The sequence below is a fragment of the Chlorocebus sabaeus genome, chromosome 16, assembly GCF_047675955.1.
Source record: "Chlorocebus sabaeus isolate Y175 chromosome 16, mChlSab1.0.hap1, whole genome shotgun sequence".
NCBI classification, from domain to species: Eukaryota; Metazoa; Chordata; class Mammalia; order Primates; family Cercopithecidae; genus Chlorocebus; species Chlorocebus sabaeus.
Genome location: NC_132919.1, coordinates 28,721,139 through 28,739,207, shown reverse-complemented (window position 1 = coordinate 28,739,207; position 18,069 = coordinate 28,721,139). Strand labels below are relative to the sequence as shown.

At 39.4% G+C, this 18,069-nt stretch overlaps 1 protein-coding gene across 9 annotated transcripts in view; it reads right to left on the bottom strand.

The window, feature by feature from the left end:
• Positions 1-18,069, bottom strand: part of GOSR1 (golgi SNAP receptor complex member 1) — an 80,651-nt gene that overhangs the window by 53,014 nt on the left and 9,568 nt on the right. For all 9 annotated transcript variants that reach the window (XM_073004817.1, XM_073004818.1, XM_008010941.3 and 6 more), the window contains exons 5-6: positions 14,171-14,262; positions 10,988-11,062 (exon numbers count right to left, since the gene is read on the bottom strand). In XM_073004817.1, coding sequence (XP_072860918.1) covers positions 10,988-11,062; positions 14,171-14,262 — 167 coding nt within the window. The remainder of the gene's footprint in view (positions 1-10,987; positions 11,063-14,170; positions 14,263-18,069) is intronic.

Sequence of the window (18,069 nt, the reverse complement as noted above, 5' to 3'; positions counted from 1 at the left end):
ACATCTCACTTATTCCAAAACTGACCACATAGTTGGAAGTAAAGCACTCCTCAGCAAATGTAAAAGAATAGAAATTGTAACAAACTGTCTCTCAGACCACAGGGCAGTCAAACTAGAACTCAGGATTAAGAAACTCACTCAAAAGCGCTCAAATACATGGAAACTGAACAACCTGCTCCTAAATGACTACTGGGTACATAACAAAATGAGGGCAGAAATAAAGATGGTCTTTGAAACCAATGAGAACAAAGACACAACATATCAGAAATCTCTGGGACACATTTAAAGCAGTGTGTAGAGGGAAATTTATAGCACTAAATACCCACAAGAGAAAGCAGGAAAGATCTGAAATTGACACCCTAACATCACAATTAAAAGAACTAGACAAGCAAGAGCAAACACATTCAAAAGCTAGCAGAAGGCAAGAAATAACTAAGATCTGAGCAGAACTGAAGGAGATAGAGACACAAAAAACCCTCCAAAAAGATCAATGAATCCAGCAGCTGGTTTTCTGAAAAGATCAACAAAATTGATAGATTGCTAGCAAGACTAACAAATAAGAAAAGAGAAGAATCAAATAGACGCAATAAAAAATGATAAAAGGGTTATCACCACCAATCCCACAGAAACTACCATCAGAGAATACTATAAACACCTCTATGCAAATAAACTAGAAAATCTAGAAGAAATGGATAAATTCCTGGACACATACACCCTACCAAGACTAAACCAGGAAGAAGTTGAATCCCTGAATAGAACAATAACAGGTTCTGAAACTGAGGCAATAATAGCTTACCAACCAAATAAAGTCCAGGACCAGAGGGATTCACAGCCAAATTCTACCACAGATACAAGGAGGAGCTGGTACCATTCCTTCTGAAACTATTCCAATCAACAGAAAAAGAGGGAATTATCCCTAATTCATTTTATGAGGCCAACATCATCCTGATACCAAAGCCTGGCAGAGACACACCAAAAAAAAGAGAATTTTAGACCAATATCCCCGATGGACATCGATGCAAAAATCCTCAATAAAATACTGGCAAACTGAATCCAGCAGCATATCAAAAAGCTATCCACCACGATCAAGCTGGCTTCATCCCTGGGATGCAAGGCTGGTTCAACATATGCAAACTAATAAACATAATCCATCATATAAACAGAACCAAAGACAAAAACCACATGATTATCTCAACAGATGCAGAAATGGCCCTTGACAAAATTCAACAGCCCTTCATGATAAAAGCTCTCAATAAACTAGGTACTGATGGTACGTATCTCAAAATAATAAGCGCTATTTATGACAAACCCACAGCCAATATCATACTGAATGGACAAAAATTGGAAGCATTCCCTTTGAAAACTGGCACAAGACAGGGATGCCCTGTCTCACCACTCCTATTCAACATAGTGTTGGAAGTTCTGGCCACGGCAATCAGGCAAGAGAAAGAAATAAAGGGTATTCAATTAGGAAAAGAGGAAGTCAAATTGTCCCTGTTTGCAGATGACATGATTGTATATTTAGAAAACCCCATCATCTCAGCCCAAAAGCTCCTTAAGCTGATAAGCAACTTCAGCAAAGTCTCAGGATACAAAATCAATGTGCAAAACTCACAAGCATTCCTATACACCAATAACAGACAAACAGAGAGCCAAATCATGAGTGAACTCCCATTCACAATTGCTTCAAAGAGAATAAAATACCTAGGAATCCAACTTACAAAGGATGCAAAGGACCTCTTCAAGGAGAACTACAAACCACTGCTCAAGGAAATAAAAGAGGACACAAACAAATGGAAGAACATTCCATGGTCATGGACAGGAAGAATACTGTGAAAATGGCCATACTGCCCAAGGTAATTTATAGATTCAATGCTATCCCCATCAAGCTACCAATGACTTTCTTCACAGAATTGGAAAAAACTACTTTAAAGTTCATAGGGAACCAAAAAAGAGGCCGCATTGCCAAGACAATCCTAAGCCAAAAGAACAAAGCTGGAGGCATCACACTACCTGACTTCAAACTATACTACAAGGCTACAGTAACCGAAACAGCATGGTACTGGTACCAAAACAGAGATATACAACAATGGATCAGAATAGAGCCCTCGGAAATAATACCACACATCTATAACCATCTGATCTTTGACAAACTTGACAAAAACAAGAAATGGGAAAAGGACTCCCTATTCAATAAATGGTGCTGGGAAAAGTGGCTAGCCATATGTAGAAAGCTGAAACTGGATCCCTTCCTTACACCTTATACAAAATCAGTTCAAGATGGATTAAATACTTAAATGTTAGACCTAAAACCACAAAAACCCTAGAAGAAAACCTAGGCAATACCATTCAGGACATAGGCATGCGCAAGGACTTCAAGACTAAAACACCAAAAGCAATGGCAACAAAAGTCAAAATAGACAAATGGGATCTAATTAAACCAAAGAGCTTCTGCACAGCAAAAGAAACTACCATCAAACTGAACAGGCAATCTACAGAACGGGAGAAAATTTTTACAATCTACGCATCTGACAAAAGGCTAATATCCAGAATCTACAAAGAACTTAAACAAATTTACAAGAAAAAAACAAACAACCCCATCAAAAAGTGGGCAAAGGATATGAACAGACACTTCTCAAAATAAGACATTTATGTAGCCAACAGACACATGAAAAAATGCTCATCATCACTGGCCATCAGAGAAATGCAAATCAAAACCACAATGAGATACCATCTCACACCAGTTAGAATGGCAGTCATTAAAACGTCAGGAAACAACAGGTGCTGGAGAGGATGTGGAGAAACAGGAACACTTTTACACTGTTGATGGGACTGTAAACTAGTTCAACCATTGTGGAAGGCAGTGTGGCGATTCCTCAAGGATCTAGAACTAGAAATACCATTTGACCCAGCCATCCCATTACTGGGCATATACCCAAAGGATTATAAATCATGCTGCTATAAAGACACATGCACACATATGCTTATTGCGGCACTATTCACAATAGCAAAGACTTGTAACCAACCCAAATGTCCATCAGTGATAGACTGGATTAAGAAAATGTGGCACATATACACCATGGAATATTATGCAGCCACAAGAAAGGATGAGTTCATGTCCCTTATAGGGACATGGATGAAGCTGGAAACCATCATTCTCAGCAAACTATCACAAGGACAGAAAACCAAACACCGCATGTTCTCACTCATAGGTGGGAACTGAACAATGAGAACACATGGACATGGTGGGGAACATCACACACCGGGCCTGCCGGGGAGTTGGGGGAGAGGGGAGGAACAGCATTAGGAGATATACTTAATGTAAATGATGAGTTAAGAGGTGCAGCACACCAACATGGCACATGTATACATATGTAACAAACCTGCATGGTGTGCACATGTACCCTAGAACTTAAACTAAAGAAAAAAAAAGAAAAAAAAAGCTAAAACTGCATAATGCTTCAGGTTTAAAAACAAACAAATAAAAAAGCTAAAACTAAAACTCCTGAAAGAAAAAAAAGAAAAAAATTTGTAACCTTAGGACAGCCAAGAAATCTTAAATAGAGCAAAAATACATGAATCAGAAAGAAAAAACTGATCAACCAGACTTCATCAAAATTAAAAACCTCTGCTCTTTTGAAAGTCACCAGATGAAAATGAAAAGGAAGTCACAGGCTCAAAGAAAATACTTGCAAAACCTTTATCTGACAAAGGACTTACGTCCAGAGTACACAAAGAACCCTTTTAACACAATAGAAAAAGGCCCACAACAAAAGGCAAAAAGACTTGAACAGACCCCTCACTAAAGAAGATATACAAATGTCGTAATAACCTGTGAGTTGTGAATAATAAAAAAGAAGATACGCAAATGGCTAATAAGCACTTGAAGGAAGGCTTAACATCACCAGTCCTTAGAGAAACACAAATACAAATCAAAATAATAAAAACCCTTACACTTCTACTAAAATGGCTACAAAAGAAAGGTGTGTTGGCAAGGACTTAAAGCAATTTGAACTCTCACGCATGACTGACAGAAATGCAAAAATGGTATAACCACTTTGGAAAAGTTTGACACTTTCTTATAAATTGGAACACATACTTACCATACAACTCAACAATACAACTCCTAGTATTTACTCAAGAGGAATGAGAATGGCCGGGTATGGTGGCTCACGCCTGTAATCCCAGCACTTTGGGAGGCCAAGGCGGGTGGATCATGAGGTCAGGAAATCGAGACCATCCTGGCTAACATGGTGAAATCCCCTCTCTACGAAAAATACAAAAAATTAGCCGAGCTTGGTGGCGGGAGCCTGTAATCCCAGCTACTCGGGAAGCTGGGGCAGAAGAATGGCGTGAACCCAGGAGGCAGAGGTTGCAGTGAGCCAAGATTGCACCACTGCACTCCAGCCTGGGCGCCAGAGCGAGACTCCATCTCAAAAAAAAAAGGAAAACAAAAGGAATGAGAACATACGACCACAAAGTTTTGTTTATGAATGTTCATAATAATTTTGTTTGTAATAGCCAAAAACTGAAAATAACCCAAATGTGCAACAATGGTTGAATGGATAAAGAAATTGTGGTATATCATACAATGGAAGTCATTCTGCTATAGAAAGAAATCAATTACCAACATTTAAGAAAAACAATGAATCTCAGAAACACTATGCTAGGTGAAGTAAGTGCAGACTGTATGAATTCATTTGTATAAAATTCTGGAAAAGGTAAGACTCATCTATAGTGACAGAAAGCCAGTAAGCAGCTGCCCATGACTGGAGGACAGGGACTGATTCCAAAGGGGCATAAGGATCTTTTCTGAGGTGATAGAAATATTCTCTGTCTTGACCATGGTGTCAGTTAAGAGTCTATACATTTGTTAAAACGTACCAAACTGTAAACTTAAAATGGATACATTTTTACTGTAAGTACGTTCTACCTCAGTAAATCTGATTTATGAGGAAAAAGAATGGCAGCCTCGGCTGACCCCCATGACCCTCAGAGCCCCCCAACTGCTCACTTTCTTTTGCCCTGTGTGTCCTCTTCAGGTGCATGAGTGAGGCCTATAACCTGGGACAGGGTTTGGACTTGGAGTAAATGCACGACGTTTCAAAATAGATCCATTTAATAATGTATCAGGAATGATACGGATTTAAGAAGAGAAGACAGGAAGGCATGGTCATGAGGTCTGAGTTTCAACTTTTCAATCTTTCTCTTATCTCTACTTGGAGAACACCTACTCATTCCTCAAGAATCAAATCAAATGTCTGACTTCTCTAAAGCCCTTTCAGAAGCTTCAGGAGGTTAATGACTCCCTTTTATGCGCTCCTCTAGGGTGCACACAAACCTTTGCACATCATAATAAAGCACTTATTACTTCGCACTGAAACTACCGATTCACATTTCTTCTGCTCCTCACCCCCTCTGGCTGAGCTCACTAAGGACAGGGATGATGCCACTGTGCTATCTCCAGCACCCAGCACAATACTTTCCACAACACAGTTGCTCAACAAACACTCGTTTAAACAACCAAAACTGGTACCAACAAATTATATGTGCATCCAGACACGCACAGAAAGAAACAGGTGGGATGCAACTGAAATTTTATTATCTCCGTCTAAAAAAAAGAGAAGGTTTTGAATAAAGTATTCATTATACTGATATATAAGACTAATGACTAATAAGAGTAATTTAAAAATAGAGTTTTTCTTTTTTTTCTTTTTTTTTTTGAGATGGAATATTGATTGCTCTGTCCCCCATGCTGGCATGGCGTAGCGCAATCTCAGCTCACTGCAACTTCTGCCTCCCAGGTTCAACCAATTCTCCTGCCTCAACCTCCTGAGTAGCTGGGATTATAGGCGCCTGCCACCGCACCTGTCTTATTTTTGTATTTTTGGTAGAGATGGGGTTTCACCAGGTTGGCCACGGTGGTCTTGAACTCCTGACTTCAAGTGATCCGCCCACCTTGGCCTCCCAAAGTGCGGGAATTACAGGCGTCAGCCACTGCACCTGGCCATACATTGAGTTTCAATAGACAATCAGGGTCAGGTGACATTAATCTATCTAGTCCTACATACCATTCTGGCATTGACAGGTTCCACAGGGCTAGAGTCACTTAGCCCTAGATGCACAATTCTAATGTATGAGTATACTTTTCTTTTCTAAAGCCACTATGGGAAAAATGGCTCAGTATAATTTTATAATTCGTCTACTACATATCAAGCACTGTAATAGGTAAACATTTTACATACATCTTCTCTCATCTTTGCAACAGTCCATAAAGTAAGGGTTATATTACCCATTTAAAAGACACGGAAAGTCAGAGGATTTAAAGGACCTTACCTCAAAAGATAGAATCCACACCAGGATTTGAACCCAGGTCTCTCTGGTTTCAAAACCCTGCCCAAATAATTTCATTATACTACCAATCCAAGGAATAAAGAAACTTAAGGTATCTTAGTCAGATAAAAGTGGTAAATTAATGAGAGAAAGATGAAAAAAAATTAACCCTAGAAACCAAGAAATATACTCAGTATTATTATTATTATTTTAGAGACAGTCTTGCTATGTTGCCCAGGCCCATCTCAAAGTCTTGGCCTCAAGCAATCCTCCCAACTCAGCCTCCTGAGCAGTGGGGATTATAGGCATTTCAGGCATAAGCCAATGCCCCCAGCAAGAAGTCTGTATGTTCTTACCATACATGTGACTAAATGAAATTATACTCTAGGAAACCAACAAATTAGAATAATATTTTAAATATCATGACTACTGTACAACTCTGCCAAAGGTATTTTTAAAATGTCAAGGATTTTTAAGCTGACGTATTAAATGCACACAATCTGCAATTCTAGTTGTGATCAATAACATGCCTATAAATCAGAGAGTACTTCTGTGAAAATAATCGCAGCCTACAAGTATGGATAAAACTCCTCAGCTTTACCTCTTAGATGGTTCTAGACAATTTCAGAATTCATGCCTCTTTCTTCAACTCTCTCATTAATCTTATTATCCTTGGCAGTAAAATAATCTTATCAATTGCTTTCCCTATGAAATTGTGAATGAAAATTCCCATTTCTCTTTGCTAGGTCTTGTTAGCTGCCATCTCTGGGAAGGAGAAAGTGTTTTTATAGACAGGCATGTCAAGGACAAATAACGGAGCTGAAATGCAAGGGTGGATGGCAAATAAATTGCATCTTGTGAACTAACTCCAACTAATTTCTGCCTGGAGCACTGTGTTTGAAAGGATTCCTAAGCCATACCTGGAAGGACTCAGGAAAAAAACAAAAACAAGTAAGGAAGGTAAGTGGAGAATCAGTAAAGTGTAGTGCTACAGTAGCCTAGGGTTTCAAGGAAAGGAGATTATAGTATCAAGTCAGGCAGAGCAGCAGACAAACAACATGAAGAAAAATGTCCATGAGACTTGGCATGCAGGAGATCACTGATGTGCCTATTGACAAGTTCAGTAGTGTTGTGAGGGAGGAAGTCAATGCGCTAAAGCTGAAGTGAGTACTGACACAGAGACAGCAGGTGTAAACCAGAGATAGAGACAGTACACCGGATGGCTGGAGAGTCAAATACTTACATAGCAAATGGGGATACAGACAAGTGTCCGATGCGTGTATTGGCCTTCTCAGGACAAATATTCTATCCCCTAACAACTATAGGAAAGGGGGAAAGAGGGATACCCCTATAGGTCAATTTGTAGAAAAGAGCAAAACCTTAAACATCTCATTGAAGTAGGAACTAAGAACCTCTGTATCAGGTGAAGAGACAGGAAGGTCAAGAGGGGGAAGGAGAAGATTTGGTAAAGTTCTTGAAGAGAATGAGAGAACTAAACAGGAGGACTAGGCAAGCAAAAGGCATCAGACAAGGCTGACCACTCAGATGAGGTTGAAAAGATTTAACAGTTACTTTAAAACAGGGTTCATCTGTATGACTAGTTGCTTTTTCTTTAGCCCTCTCATACAGAAGTAGAACAACAGACTATGGATTGGGCTGGCATTTTACCAGGGTACAGCAGGAAGACAGGGGCCCAGGAAAGGCCCAACGTTGGGAGTATTTCAGTTAATCTCCTATGAGATCCAGGCTGGATAGGGTAGGAAGGTCAGTTATAAGAAAAATACAAACTCGTGAGACTGCAGAGGCTTGGAAGGAGAAAATGTGTTGGGTGACAGTGAGATGCAGAAGACTGCTAAGGTGATACACCTGTAGATGAGAAGGTGGAGGTCCCAGCCTGGGTAAAGGGTGACTGATCTACACCTAGTGATGACCACTGGCATTAAAGGAATCCAGAAGAGATGAGGCTTTTTCTGCTTGTGTAAGTTATCTCCTTATTCAAGTTTGTCTTCACCAGTGAAAACCTCTGAAAGTTGTCAACTTCATTAAGGTAAATACAGAAGATATATTCTATTCAAAATGACAAAATGCTTCTAGAGAAAAAGCACCATATGCATGGTCAGGAAATTGAATGTATGATTCTGGATAAATCGTGGCATTTCAATGTTTGAGGTAATATAGTCTGTCTGTCCTCTTTACTCCTTAATTCTCTGTCTATAAAGACAGCAACAATATAATCGGCCATATATCTTTTTTTTTTTTTTTGAGATAGAGTCTCACTCTGTCACACAGGCTGGAGTGCAATGGCGCGATCTTGGCTCACTGCAACCTCCGCCTCCCGGGTTCAAGCAATTCTCCTGTCTCAGCCTCCCAAGTAGCTGGAATTACAGGAGCCCACCACCACACCCGGCTCATTTTTGTATTTTCAGTAGAGACGGGGTTTCACCATGTTGGCCAGAATCAGCCATATTAGACAAAGTGAGACCCCCAAGTCAAAAAAAAAAAAAAAAAAAAAAAGCCTGGGCACATTGGCTCACGCCTGTAATCCCAGCACTTTCAGAGGCTGAGGCAGGTGGATCTCTTGAAGTCAGGAGTTCAAAACTAGCCTGGCCACATGGTGAAACCCCATCTCTACTAAAAATACAAAAGTTAGCTGGGTGTAGTGGCAGGTGCCTGTAGTCCCAGCTACCCAGGATGCTGAGGCAGGAGAACCGCTAGAACCTGAGAGGCAGAGGGCGCAGTGAGCCGAGATCATACCACAACACCCAACCTCGGCAACAGAGTGAGACTCTGCCTTAAAGAAAAAAGAAAGAAAAGATTATAAAAGCAGAAATTCTTGGGGTGAGGAGAAGAACTTTAAAATACAAAATTAACTAGATACTTTTTCAAGAAGAAAAATATCAGGGAGTACTGAAAAAGAACAATTATATAAAGAAAAATTAATCTAAATAGCAACCAAAAACCCTATAAGAATGTATCAGCAGTCCATCAAAAAACAAGTAGCTACAAGCTTGACACTAATTCAAAGTCAGTATTTTCTTCTGACTGACAGACTCAGGGAAAGATAAGCCAAAAATGAAAGTTACTTTATCCACCATATAGGAAAAGAAATTTGTCATCCATAACATAAATTGCTAAAACCTAACAGCATTTATTTTTAGATAAAAAGAGTATTAAGGAGAGTTGGTAAAAACAATTCATTACAAAGTAAGTTTTGTGTATGTATGTTTAAGTCTGGCATTCATTTATAAAAACTGACTTGCTCTTTTTCCAGGCAAAAATATGTACTTTTGGAACAAGTAAAAAATTATAACAACATGAAAAAACAATATTTATGAAGGAGCGTAAGCTTAAACATAGTTCTAGCCATAAAAAGTCTGACCCTACTGCAAAACATCAAACTTGGAAATTTGCCAATATTATAGGAAACACTTTACAAATGAGTGTGTTCTCTAATCCTGCAATTCTAATTTAGGAATTTATCGTGAGGAAATCACGATGGATACACGCAAAGGCTTTACTATGTATAATAGTAAAAACAGAACATAATCCAAAAGGCCAACATTAGTAAAATGGTTACATAATTTATGGTTTATCTTTATTATGGAATATATGCACCATTTATTTTAGAAAAACAAACAAAAAAATCAAATTACATGGAGGAAAAGCTTGGACTACTGAAGAGTAAACAATGTTACAGAATTTGTAGTAATGTGTGATTTCAACTTTCTTTTTGTGTTGTTGAACTATCCGTACTTTCTAAAATGAGCACTACGAAAGGCATTTATAGCTTTTGTTATTTAAAGTTACTTCAAAAAAATCTTGCCACTTCTTCCTCAAAGCACTTAGCAAATGAAATACAAAAACACTGAAAAACTAGTTTTTCACATTATTTTGTAAACATATTTTACTAATAATTTTAATGCTCTTTTATTACCTAGCAAGTATTTGTAATTTACAAAAAAAAAAACTGATTTAAGAAAAGTATTTAGAAGCTCGTGTTATCATATTGAGAGCAATGACTAAGCCCGTCTTTTCAGTCTCAACAACTCATCTAATTCATCAGGAGCTCTTATTACATTCAGTTTCATCCTGTCTGTTTCTCTCTGTAGAGAATTGGCGCACGCACTGGCCGGGTGCGGTGGTGGCTCATGCCTGTAATCCCAGCACTTTGGGAGGTGGAGGCGGGCAGATCATGAGCTCAGGAGATGGAGACCATCCTGGCTACATGATGAAACCCCATCTCTACTAAAAATACAAACAAATTAGCCAGGCATGGTGCCACACACCTGTAGTCCCAGCTACTTGGGAGGCTGAGGCAGGAGAATCGCTTAAACCCGGGAGGCAGAGGCTGCAATGAGCCGACATCGAGTCACGGCACTCCAGCCTGGGCGACAGAGCGAGACTCATCTCAAAACAAAAAAAAATCATATTACGGTAACAATTAAGTGATGTGAAATAGTCAACAGCATGGGATCTTTCCTAATTATGGTTGGAACAGTTGCAATTCCTTTTCTATTGAAAAGAGTCATTAGGAAAATAAAATGAATTAGCACGGACAAGGCACTTATTATAATAAACATAAAATGTTGGTTACATAAGTAAATGAATTAATAAACATGGAAAACCATATAATGCACATACATTCAATACCTACTTTCGAAGGTGGTCATGTTCTTTCAAAAATAGCTCAGTTCTTCTATTGTTTACTCCAGACCCACTTTTATATGATCTGGAACAAAAGAGAAAATTTGAAAACATTTTTGGCAGAGAATATAAAATCAGATTAAGTGACTGACCCTAGTGATCTTGAAAGTAGAAAAATTGAGCCTCTCCACAGTTTGAATGAACAATGAAAGTGCATAATCCTTTGCATTTCCCTCTGAAAAATGTTATTATAAGTAAATATTAATGCCTCTGCCTCTCTAATTTAGGCCTCACAGTTTACAATGTTTTTCACCAAAATAACTCAACATTCTGAAACAACCCACCAAAAAAATCTTACTTTTCCTTTACCTCCTATCTCTGATATCTTCATTTTTCTCCAAGTGGAAGTAAAACTTAGGACTGATTTAGTACATAGCACACAGGGTGGGAAAGCTGTTGAAATGAAATGTTTTCTTTCACAATAATACATGCAGTCCACCAACTGAAGCCTAAGTAACACTGAAATCAAGCTAAAGATTTGCTCATCTTGGCACACTTAAGGATAACCATTTTGGTCTTCAGTGTATTGAAGTTGACAAAAAAATTACTCTTGGGCCGGGCACGGTGGCTCACACCTGTAATCCCAGCACTTTGGGAGGCCGAGGCGGGTGGATCATGAGGTCAGGAGATCGAGACCATCCTGGCTAACATGGTGAAACCCCGTCTCTACTAAAATTACAAAAAATTAGCCAGGCATGGTGGCAGACGCCTGTAGTCCCAGTTACTCGGAGGCTGAGGCAGGAGAACTGTGTGAACCTGGGAGGCGGAGCTTGCAGTGAGCAGAGATCACGCCACTGCGCTCCAGCCTGGGCGACAGAGCAAGACTCCATCTCAAAAAAAAAAAAAAAACTACTCTTATCACTACTATCGAAAATTTAATTTTTCTGTTTTCCAATAATAATAAAGTATCAGGAACAATTTTTTTCTTTTTTTTGGAGACACACTCTCACTTTCTCACTTTGTTACCCAGACTGGAGTGCAGTGGCACAATGTTGGCTCACTGCAGCCTCCTCAACCTCCCAGGTTCCAGTGATCCTCCTGCCTCAGCCCCACAAGTAGCTGGGACTACAGGAGCACACCACCATGCCTGGCTAAGTTTTGCTTTTTTTTTTTTTTTTTTTTGAGATGAAATCTCACTCTGTCAACCAGGTTAGAGTGCAATAGTACCATCTCGGCTGACTGCAACCTCTGCCTCTCGGGTTCAAGCAATTCTCGTGCCTCAGCCTCCTGAGTAGCTGGGATTACAGGTGCCCACCACCATGCCCAGCTAATTTTTATATTTTTAGTAGAGATGGGGTTTCACCATGTTGGCCAAGCTGACCTTGAACTCCTGAGCTCAAGTGATCCACCTGTCTCAGCCTCCCAAAGTGCCAGGATTACAAGCATGGGCCACCATGCCCAGCCCAAAATTTTTAAAATTCAAGTAAAGTGTACAAATACTACAGTAAGACAAAAGAGTCCTGCTGTTAAAACTGAAATACTGGCTGAGATGCAGGGCTACTGTGCAAAGCACAGGAGAAAACACCACCCAGGAAGGCAGAATGATATAACCAAGAACACATGATGACTTGGATTTAAATCTATACTCCATCATTTCACAGTCACTTCACCTTAGACAAGTGTCTCAATACCTAGTTTTGTAAAATGAGACTGATGATTTCTATCTTAACCAAAAGATTGCTGTGAGGCCAAAAAATATAATATATTAAAAATTACGGTGTAAATTACTACATATACTTTCCTCTAGCACCTAGATTCTAAACTCCTACAGGGCCACATTGGTCTTTTCATTTCTCTTTTTTTTTAAGACAGAGTCTTGCTCTGTCATGCAGGCTGGAGTGCAGCGACACAATCACAGCTCACTGCAACCTCCACATCCCAAGTTAAACCGATTCTCCTGCCTCAGCCCCCCAAGTGGCTGGGATTACAGGCGCCTACAACTACACCCAATTAATTTTTATATTTTTATAGAGATGGGGTTTCACCATGTTGGCCAGACTGGTTTTGAACTCCTGACCCCAAGTGATCCGCCTGCCTCAGCCTCCCAAGTGCTGGGATTAGAGGCGTGAGCCACCGCGCCTGGCCGGTCTTTTCATTTCTACCTTCTACTGTGGCTAACTCAGAGTTCGTACCGAGGAGACAGTTTAATGAATAGATGAACATATCTTTTATGGCCATTTTGCATTCCTCAAAATGTATATATAAATGGACTATACAGAAATTAAACAAAAGACTTAAATGTCCTGAAGGACTAAAAATATTACAACAGTTTTACTGCTGAAACTGTTATTGTTACAACAAAATAAAGGATCTCTAGGAAAGTGTTTCTGAGAGTACATATAATATATAGTTTATGATAAATGTGTATCATAGTTTATAAAACATATCACATAGTTTATCACAAATGAGATGATGACAGGTATCATTCGATAGCTTCAAACTGGAAAGTCTTCAGCTTCAATGAGATGCCCACGGGACTTTGTCAGTAGCGTTCAGTTGTGAAAAAATCTCCAAAAATGCACATGAAATGCTAGAATAGATCATTAAAAGTGAGGTAAAGGGACGGAGGGAAAAAACAAATATTTAAAATTATAGATTGAGATCAGTATGAGAATGCTGGGAGTCCTTAAATAATTTAACATAAGGCTATGAGTCTGTACATATTGTTGTTTGTAATATATAATTGTTGGGACAAGGGAGAGGGGCAAGTGATAGGTGATAATCAGGAAGAGAAACATGGAGAGCTTCAGTTACGGATAATGTTATAATTAAAGAATTTCTTTTTTTCTTTGACACATCTGCAGAGGATCATAAAAGTAACATTATAATTCTTAGGGTGGGTGGTAAGAGATGAGAGAACCATGAAGATACCATCTAAGCTGGACTTTGAATTAAGACAGGAAAGTCAAGGTTGGCAGGAGCCAATGATAAAATAAGGGGAAGCATGAGATAAAAATGGAAAAGTAGATTAGGATTACATTGTAGCAGCAATGCTCAAAAGACAGTGAAATGGGAATTGGAAACCCTGAAATCTCAACCATGGTTCTACCGCTCAATTTGCAATTAACCGTGAACATATCCTAAAGTCAAATCTGAATAAATATTCTACAAAATAATATAAAAGGCAACTTACTCAATATCTTTTCGCACTGATCCCATGAGATTCTCCCTTTCCCGTATTGCCATAAAGTTTGCTTTGGTTTTATGGAATTCATGTGTATAATCCTGTAATAAATCAACATCCAGTCTCAATAGAAGCTAATTAAGGATTTTCATCTCACTGAACCAGTTATGTATTATCATCACACTGTAAATTTGTCAAGAAAACTGTTATTTAAAAAATTAAATTAACCAAAGGTAAAAATAAATTTAAAATTACTTTGCTGAAGAGTGACCAGCTTCTTTCAAATGAAAATAATTCAGTGCTAGGGAAACAGAGCCATTAAATCACTCTCCTTTGTACCTCCTAGTACTTTGTCTTATGAGACAGAATTAAGAAGAAAAAAATTCTGACATAAAATAACTTCAAATAGTCTAGGAGAAAACTTGAGAGGCTCTTTCTACTTAACAGGAAACATAACAGAGTTTATTTTCAAAGTTCATCATTTTGGAGCTCTCACAAAAAATTTAATTCCTAAACAAAAAAGAACAGAATCAAGAGAATTGTAAGGAACAAAATAATCTTTAAACATTTTCTATTATTTTTGTACCACTGTTAAAAGATATTAAGAATATTCATTACTTTTCATAAATTCGGAGATGTAGATAAAGAAGAAAATAAAAGTCTTGTCTCCCACAGAGTCCCTGTTGACCTTTTAAAAAACAAAAGTAACACATAAACACGGAGGAGAATATTAAAAGAGCGCCAAAAGAAATAAAGGTGAAACAAAGGAAAACAAACATTCTGCTCCATCCCTCATCACTGTTACCATCATTTTGCATTTTCTCCCAGGAAATTATTATTTTCTTTCTTTTGGAGACAAGAGTCTCGCTCTGTCACCCAGGCTGGAGTACAGTGGTGCCATCTCAGCTCACTGCAACCTCCACCTCCCGGGTTCAAGCGATTCTAGTGCCTCGGCCTCCCTAGTACTGGGACTACAGGAGTGTGCCACTACATCCAGTTAATTTTCGTATTTTTCGTAGAGATGAAGTTTCACCATGTTGGCCAGGCTGGTCTTGAACTCCTGACCTCAAGAGTTCCACCTACGTTTGCCTCCCAAAATGCTGGGATTACAGGTGTGAGCCACTGCACCTGGCCAGGAAATATGTTTTTACATATACAAGCTTATCTATTTCTTTCACTTTGCCAAATAAGTCATAATATACATTCTGATGTACACCCTGCTTTTTGTACTTCATAAAGTATCAAGCAATCTTTCCATATTAGGAAAAAGAAAACTACATCATTCTTTTTAATAGCTGCAGCATAGAATATTATCTTATGACTATCACAATTTAATAAATTCCCTACTGATAAACACTTTAGTTGTTTTCATTTTGTTTGCTATTAAAAATACTGCAAGAGCCAGGCACGGTGGCTCATGCCTGTAATCCCAGCACTTTGGGAGGCTGAGGTGGGTGGATCACTACAGGTCAGAAGTTCAAGACCAGACTGGCCAACATGGAGAATCCCCGTCTCTACTAAAAACACAAAACTTAGCCAGTGTGGTGGCATGCACCTGTAGTCCCAGCTACTTTGCTCAGAAGGCTGAGGCAGGAGAATCACTTGAACTTGGGAGGCACAGGTTGCAGTGAGTTGAGATCATACCACTGCACTCTAGCCTAGGCAACACAGTGAGACTCTGTTTAAAAAAAAAAAAAATACTGCCAATAAACATTTCTTATATGTATTTTTTTAACTGAACTCTTTTATTTTTTTTTTAAAAAAAAGTATATTTAGGCCAGGCATGGTGGCTCACACCTGTAATCCCAGCACTTTGGGAGGCCGAGGCAGGCAGATCACGAGGTCGGGAGATGGAACCATCCTGGCTAACACGGTGAAACCCCATCTCTACTAAAAATACAAAAAATTAGCTGGGCATGCTGGCGGGCACCTGTAGTCCCAGCTACTCAGGAGGCTGAGGCAGGAGAACGGTGTGAACCCGGGAGGCAGAGGTTGCAGTAAGCCGAGACCGCGCACTGCACTCCAGCCTGGGTGACAGAGTGAGACTATGTCTGAAAAAAAAAGAAAAAAAAAAAAGTGTATTTAAAGAGTAAATGGCCGGGCGCGGTGGCTCAAGCCTGTAATCCCAGCACTTTGGGAGGCCGAGACGGGTGGATCACAAGGTCAGGAGATCGAGACCATCCTGGCTAACCCGGTGAAACCCCGTCTCTACTAAAAAATACAAAAAACTAGCCGGGCGCGGTGGCGAGCGCCTGTAGTCCCAGCTACTCGGGAGGCTGAGACAGGAGAATGGCGTGAACCCGGGAGGCGGAGCTTGCAGTGAGCTGAGATCCGGCCACTGCACTCCAGCCTGGGCGACAGAGCGAGACTCCGCCTCAAAAAAAAAAAAATAAATAAAAAATAAAGAGTAAATGTCTATTAAGTTCAACAGAGCTTTAAAAAAAAAAAAGGAAGGCCGGGCGCGGTGGCTCAAGCCTGTAATCCCAGCACTTTGGGAGGCCGAGACGGGCGGATCACGAGGTCAGGAGATCGAGACCATCCTGGCTAACACGGTGAAACCCCGTCTCTACTAAAAATACAAAAAACTAGCCAGGCGAGGTGGCGGGCGCCTGTAGTCCCAGCTACTCCGGAGGCTGAGGCAGGAGAATGGCATAAACCCGGGAGGCGGAGCTTGCAGTGAGCTGAGATCCGGCCACTGCAGTCCAGCCCGGGCTACAGAGCAAGACTCCGTCTCAAAAAAAAAAAAAAAAAAAAAAAAAAAAAAAAAAAAAAAAAAGGAGTAAATGCCTAGCAATAGAATAATTGGATCAGGGCTGGGCACAGTGGCTCACGCCTGTAATCCCAGCACTTTGGGAGGCTGAGCTGGGTGGATCACGAGGTCAGGAGTTTGAGACCAGCTTGACCAACATGATGAAACTCCATTGCTACTAAAAATACAAAAATTAGCCGGGCGTGATGGTGCACGCCTGTAGTTCCAGCTACTCGGGAGGCCAAGGCAGAAGAATCGCTTGAACTCAGGAGGTGGAGGCTGCACTGAGCCGAGACTGCACCACTGTACTCCAACACTCCAGCCCGGACAACAGAACGAGACTCCATCTCAAAAAAAAAAGAATAACTGGATCAAAGAATCTTACATTCATTTACATTCTGGTAGTGCTAAACTGCCTTCTAGAAACATTACATCAATTTATGTTCCTACCAGCAATATATGAGTGCCATTTTTTTATTTTTACTCTTGCCAATAAGGGTTATGTTTCAACATTTGCTAATCTGACAGGTGAAAAATCACCTCTTTTAGATTTCTGTATTTTTATTTGGAAATACTGCTGAAACTGTTTTTATAGTTTTGGCCACTCATTTTTTTGTAAGCAATTTTATATCCTTTGTCCATTTTCCTACTGTCTTTTCCTTATTTCTATTATTTCTCTGTGTAGTAAGCAAATTAGTTATTTGTTACAGTTTCCAGTATCAAGTCTTATTTAGAAAGTCCTTTCTGCTCAGAAGTTTATAAATTTCACCTCTGCTTTATGGTTTCTTTTTCTACACTTCTCGGATCCATTTGGAATTTGTTCTGGATGTGAGGATTGAGATAGAATTCTTTTTTTTAATCCCTGAATAATTAGGCAATGGTTATAGTTCCATTTATTTTATAATTTCTCTTTGCCCCACTGATTTTAAACATCTTTATCAGAAACTAAAAATTTCCATACATAGTTGGGTCTACATATAAACTCTACTCTGTTTAACTGTTCTTATTTATTTCATTTTTTTTTTCTCTAGTATCACACTGTTTCAATCATTTCAGCTTTTTAACAGGTTTTAAGATCTGGGAGAACTACAAACCCTCTACCACTTACCTTCATTTTCAGGTTGTTGTTCTTGGTTGTTCTTGTATGTCTATGATTCCA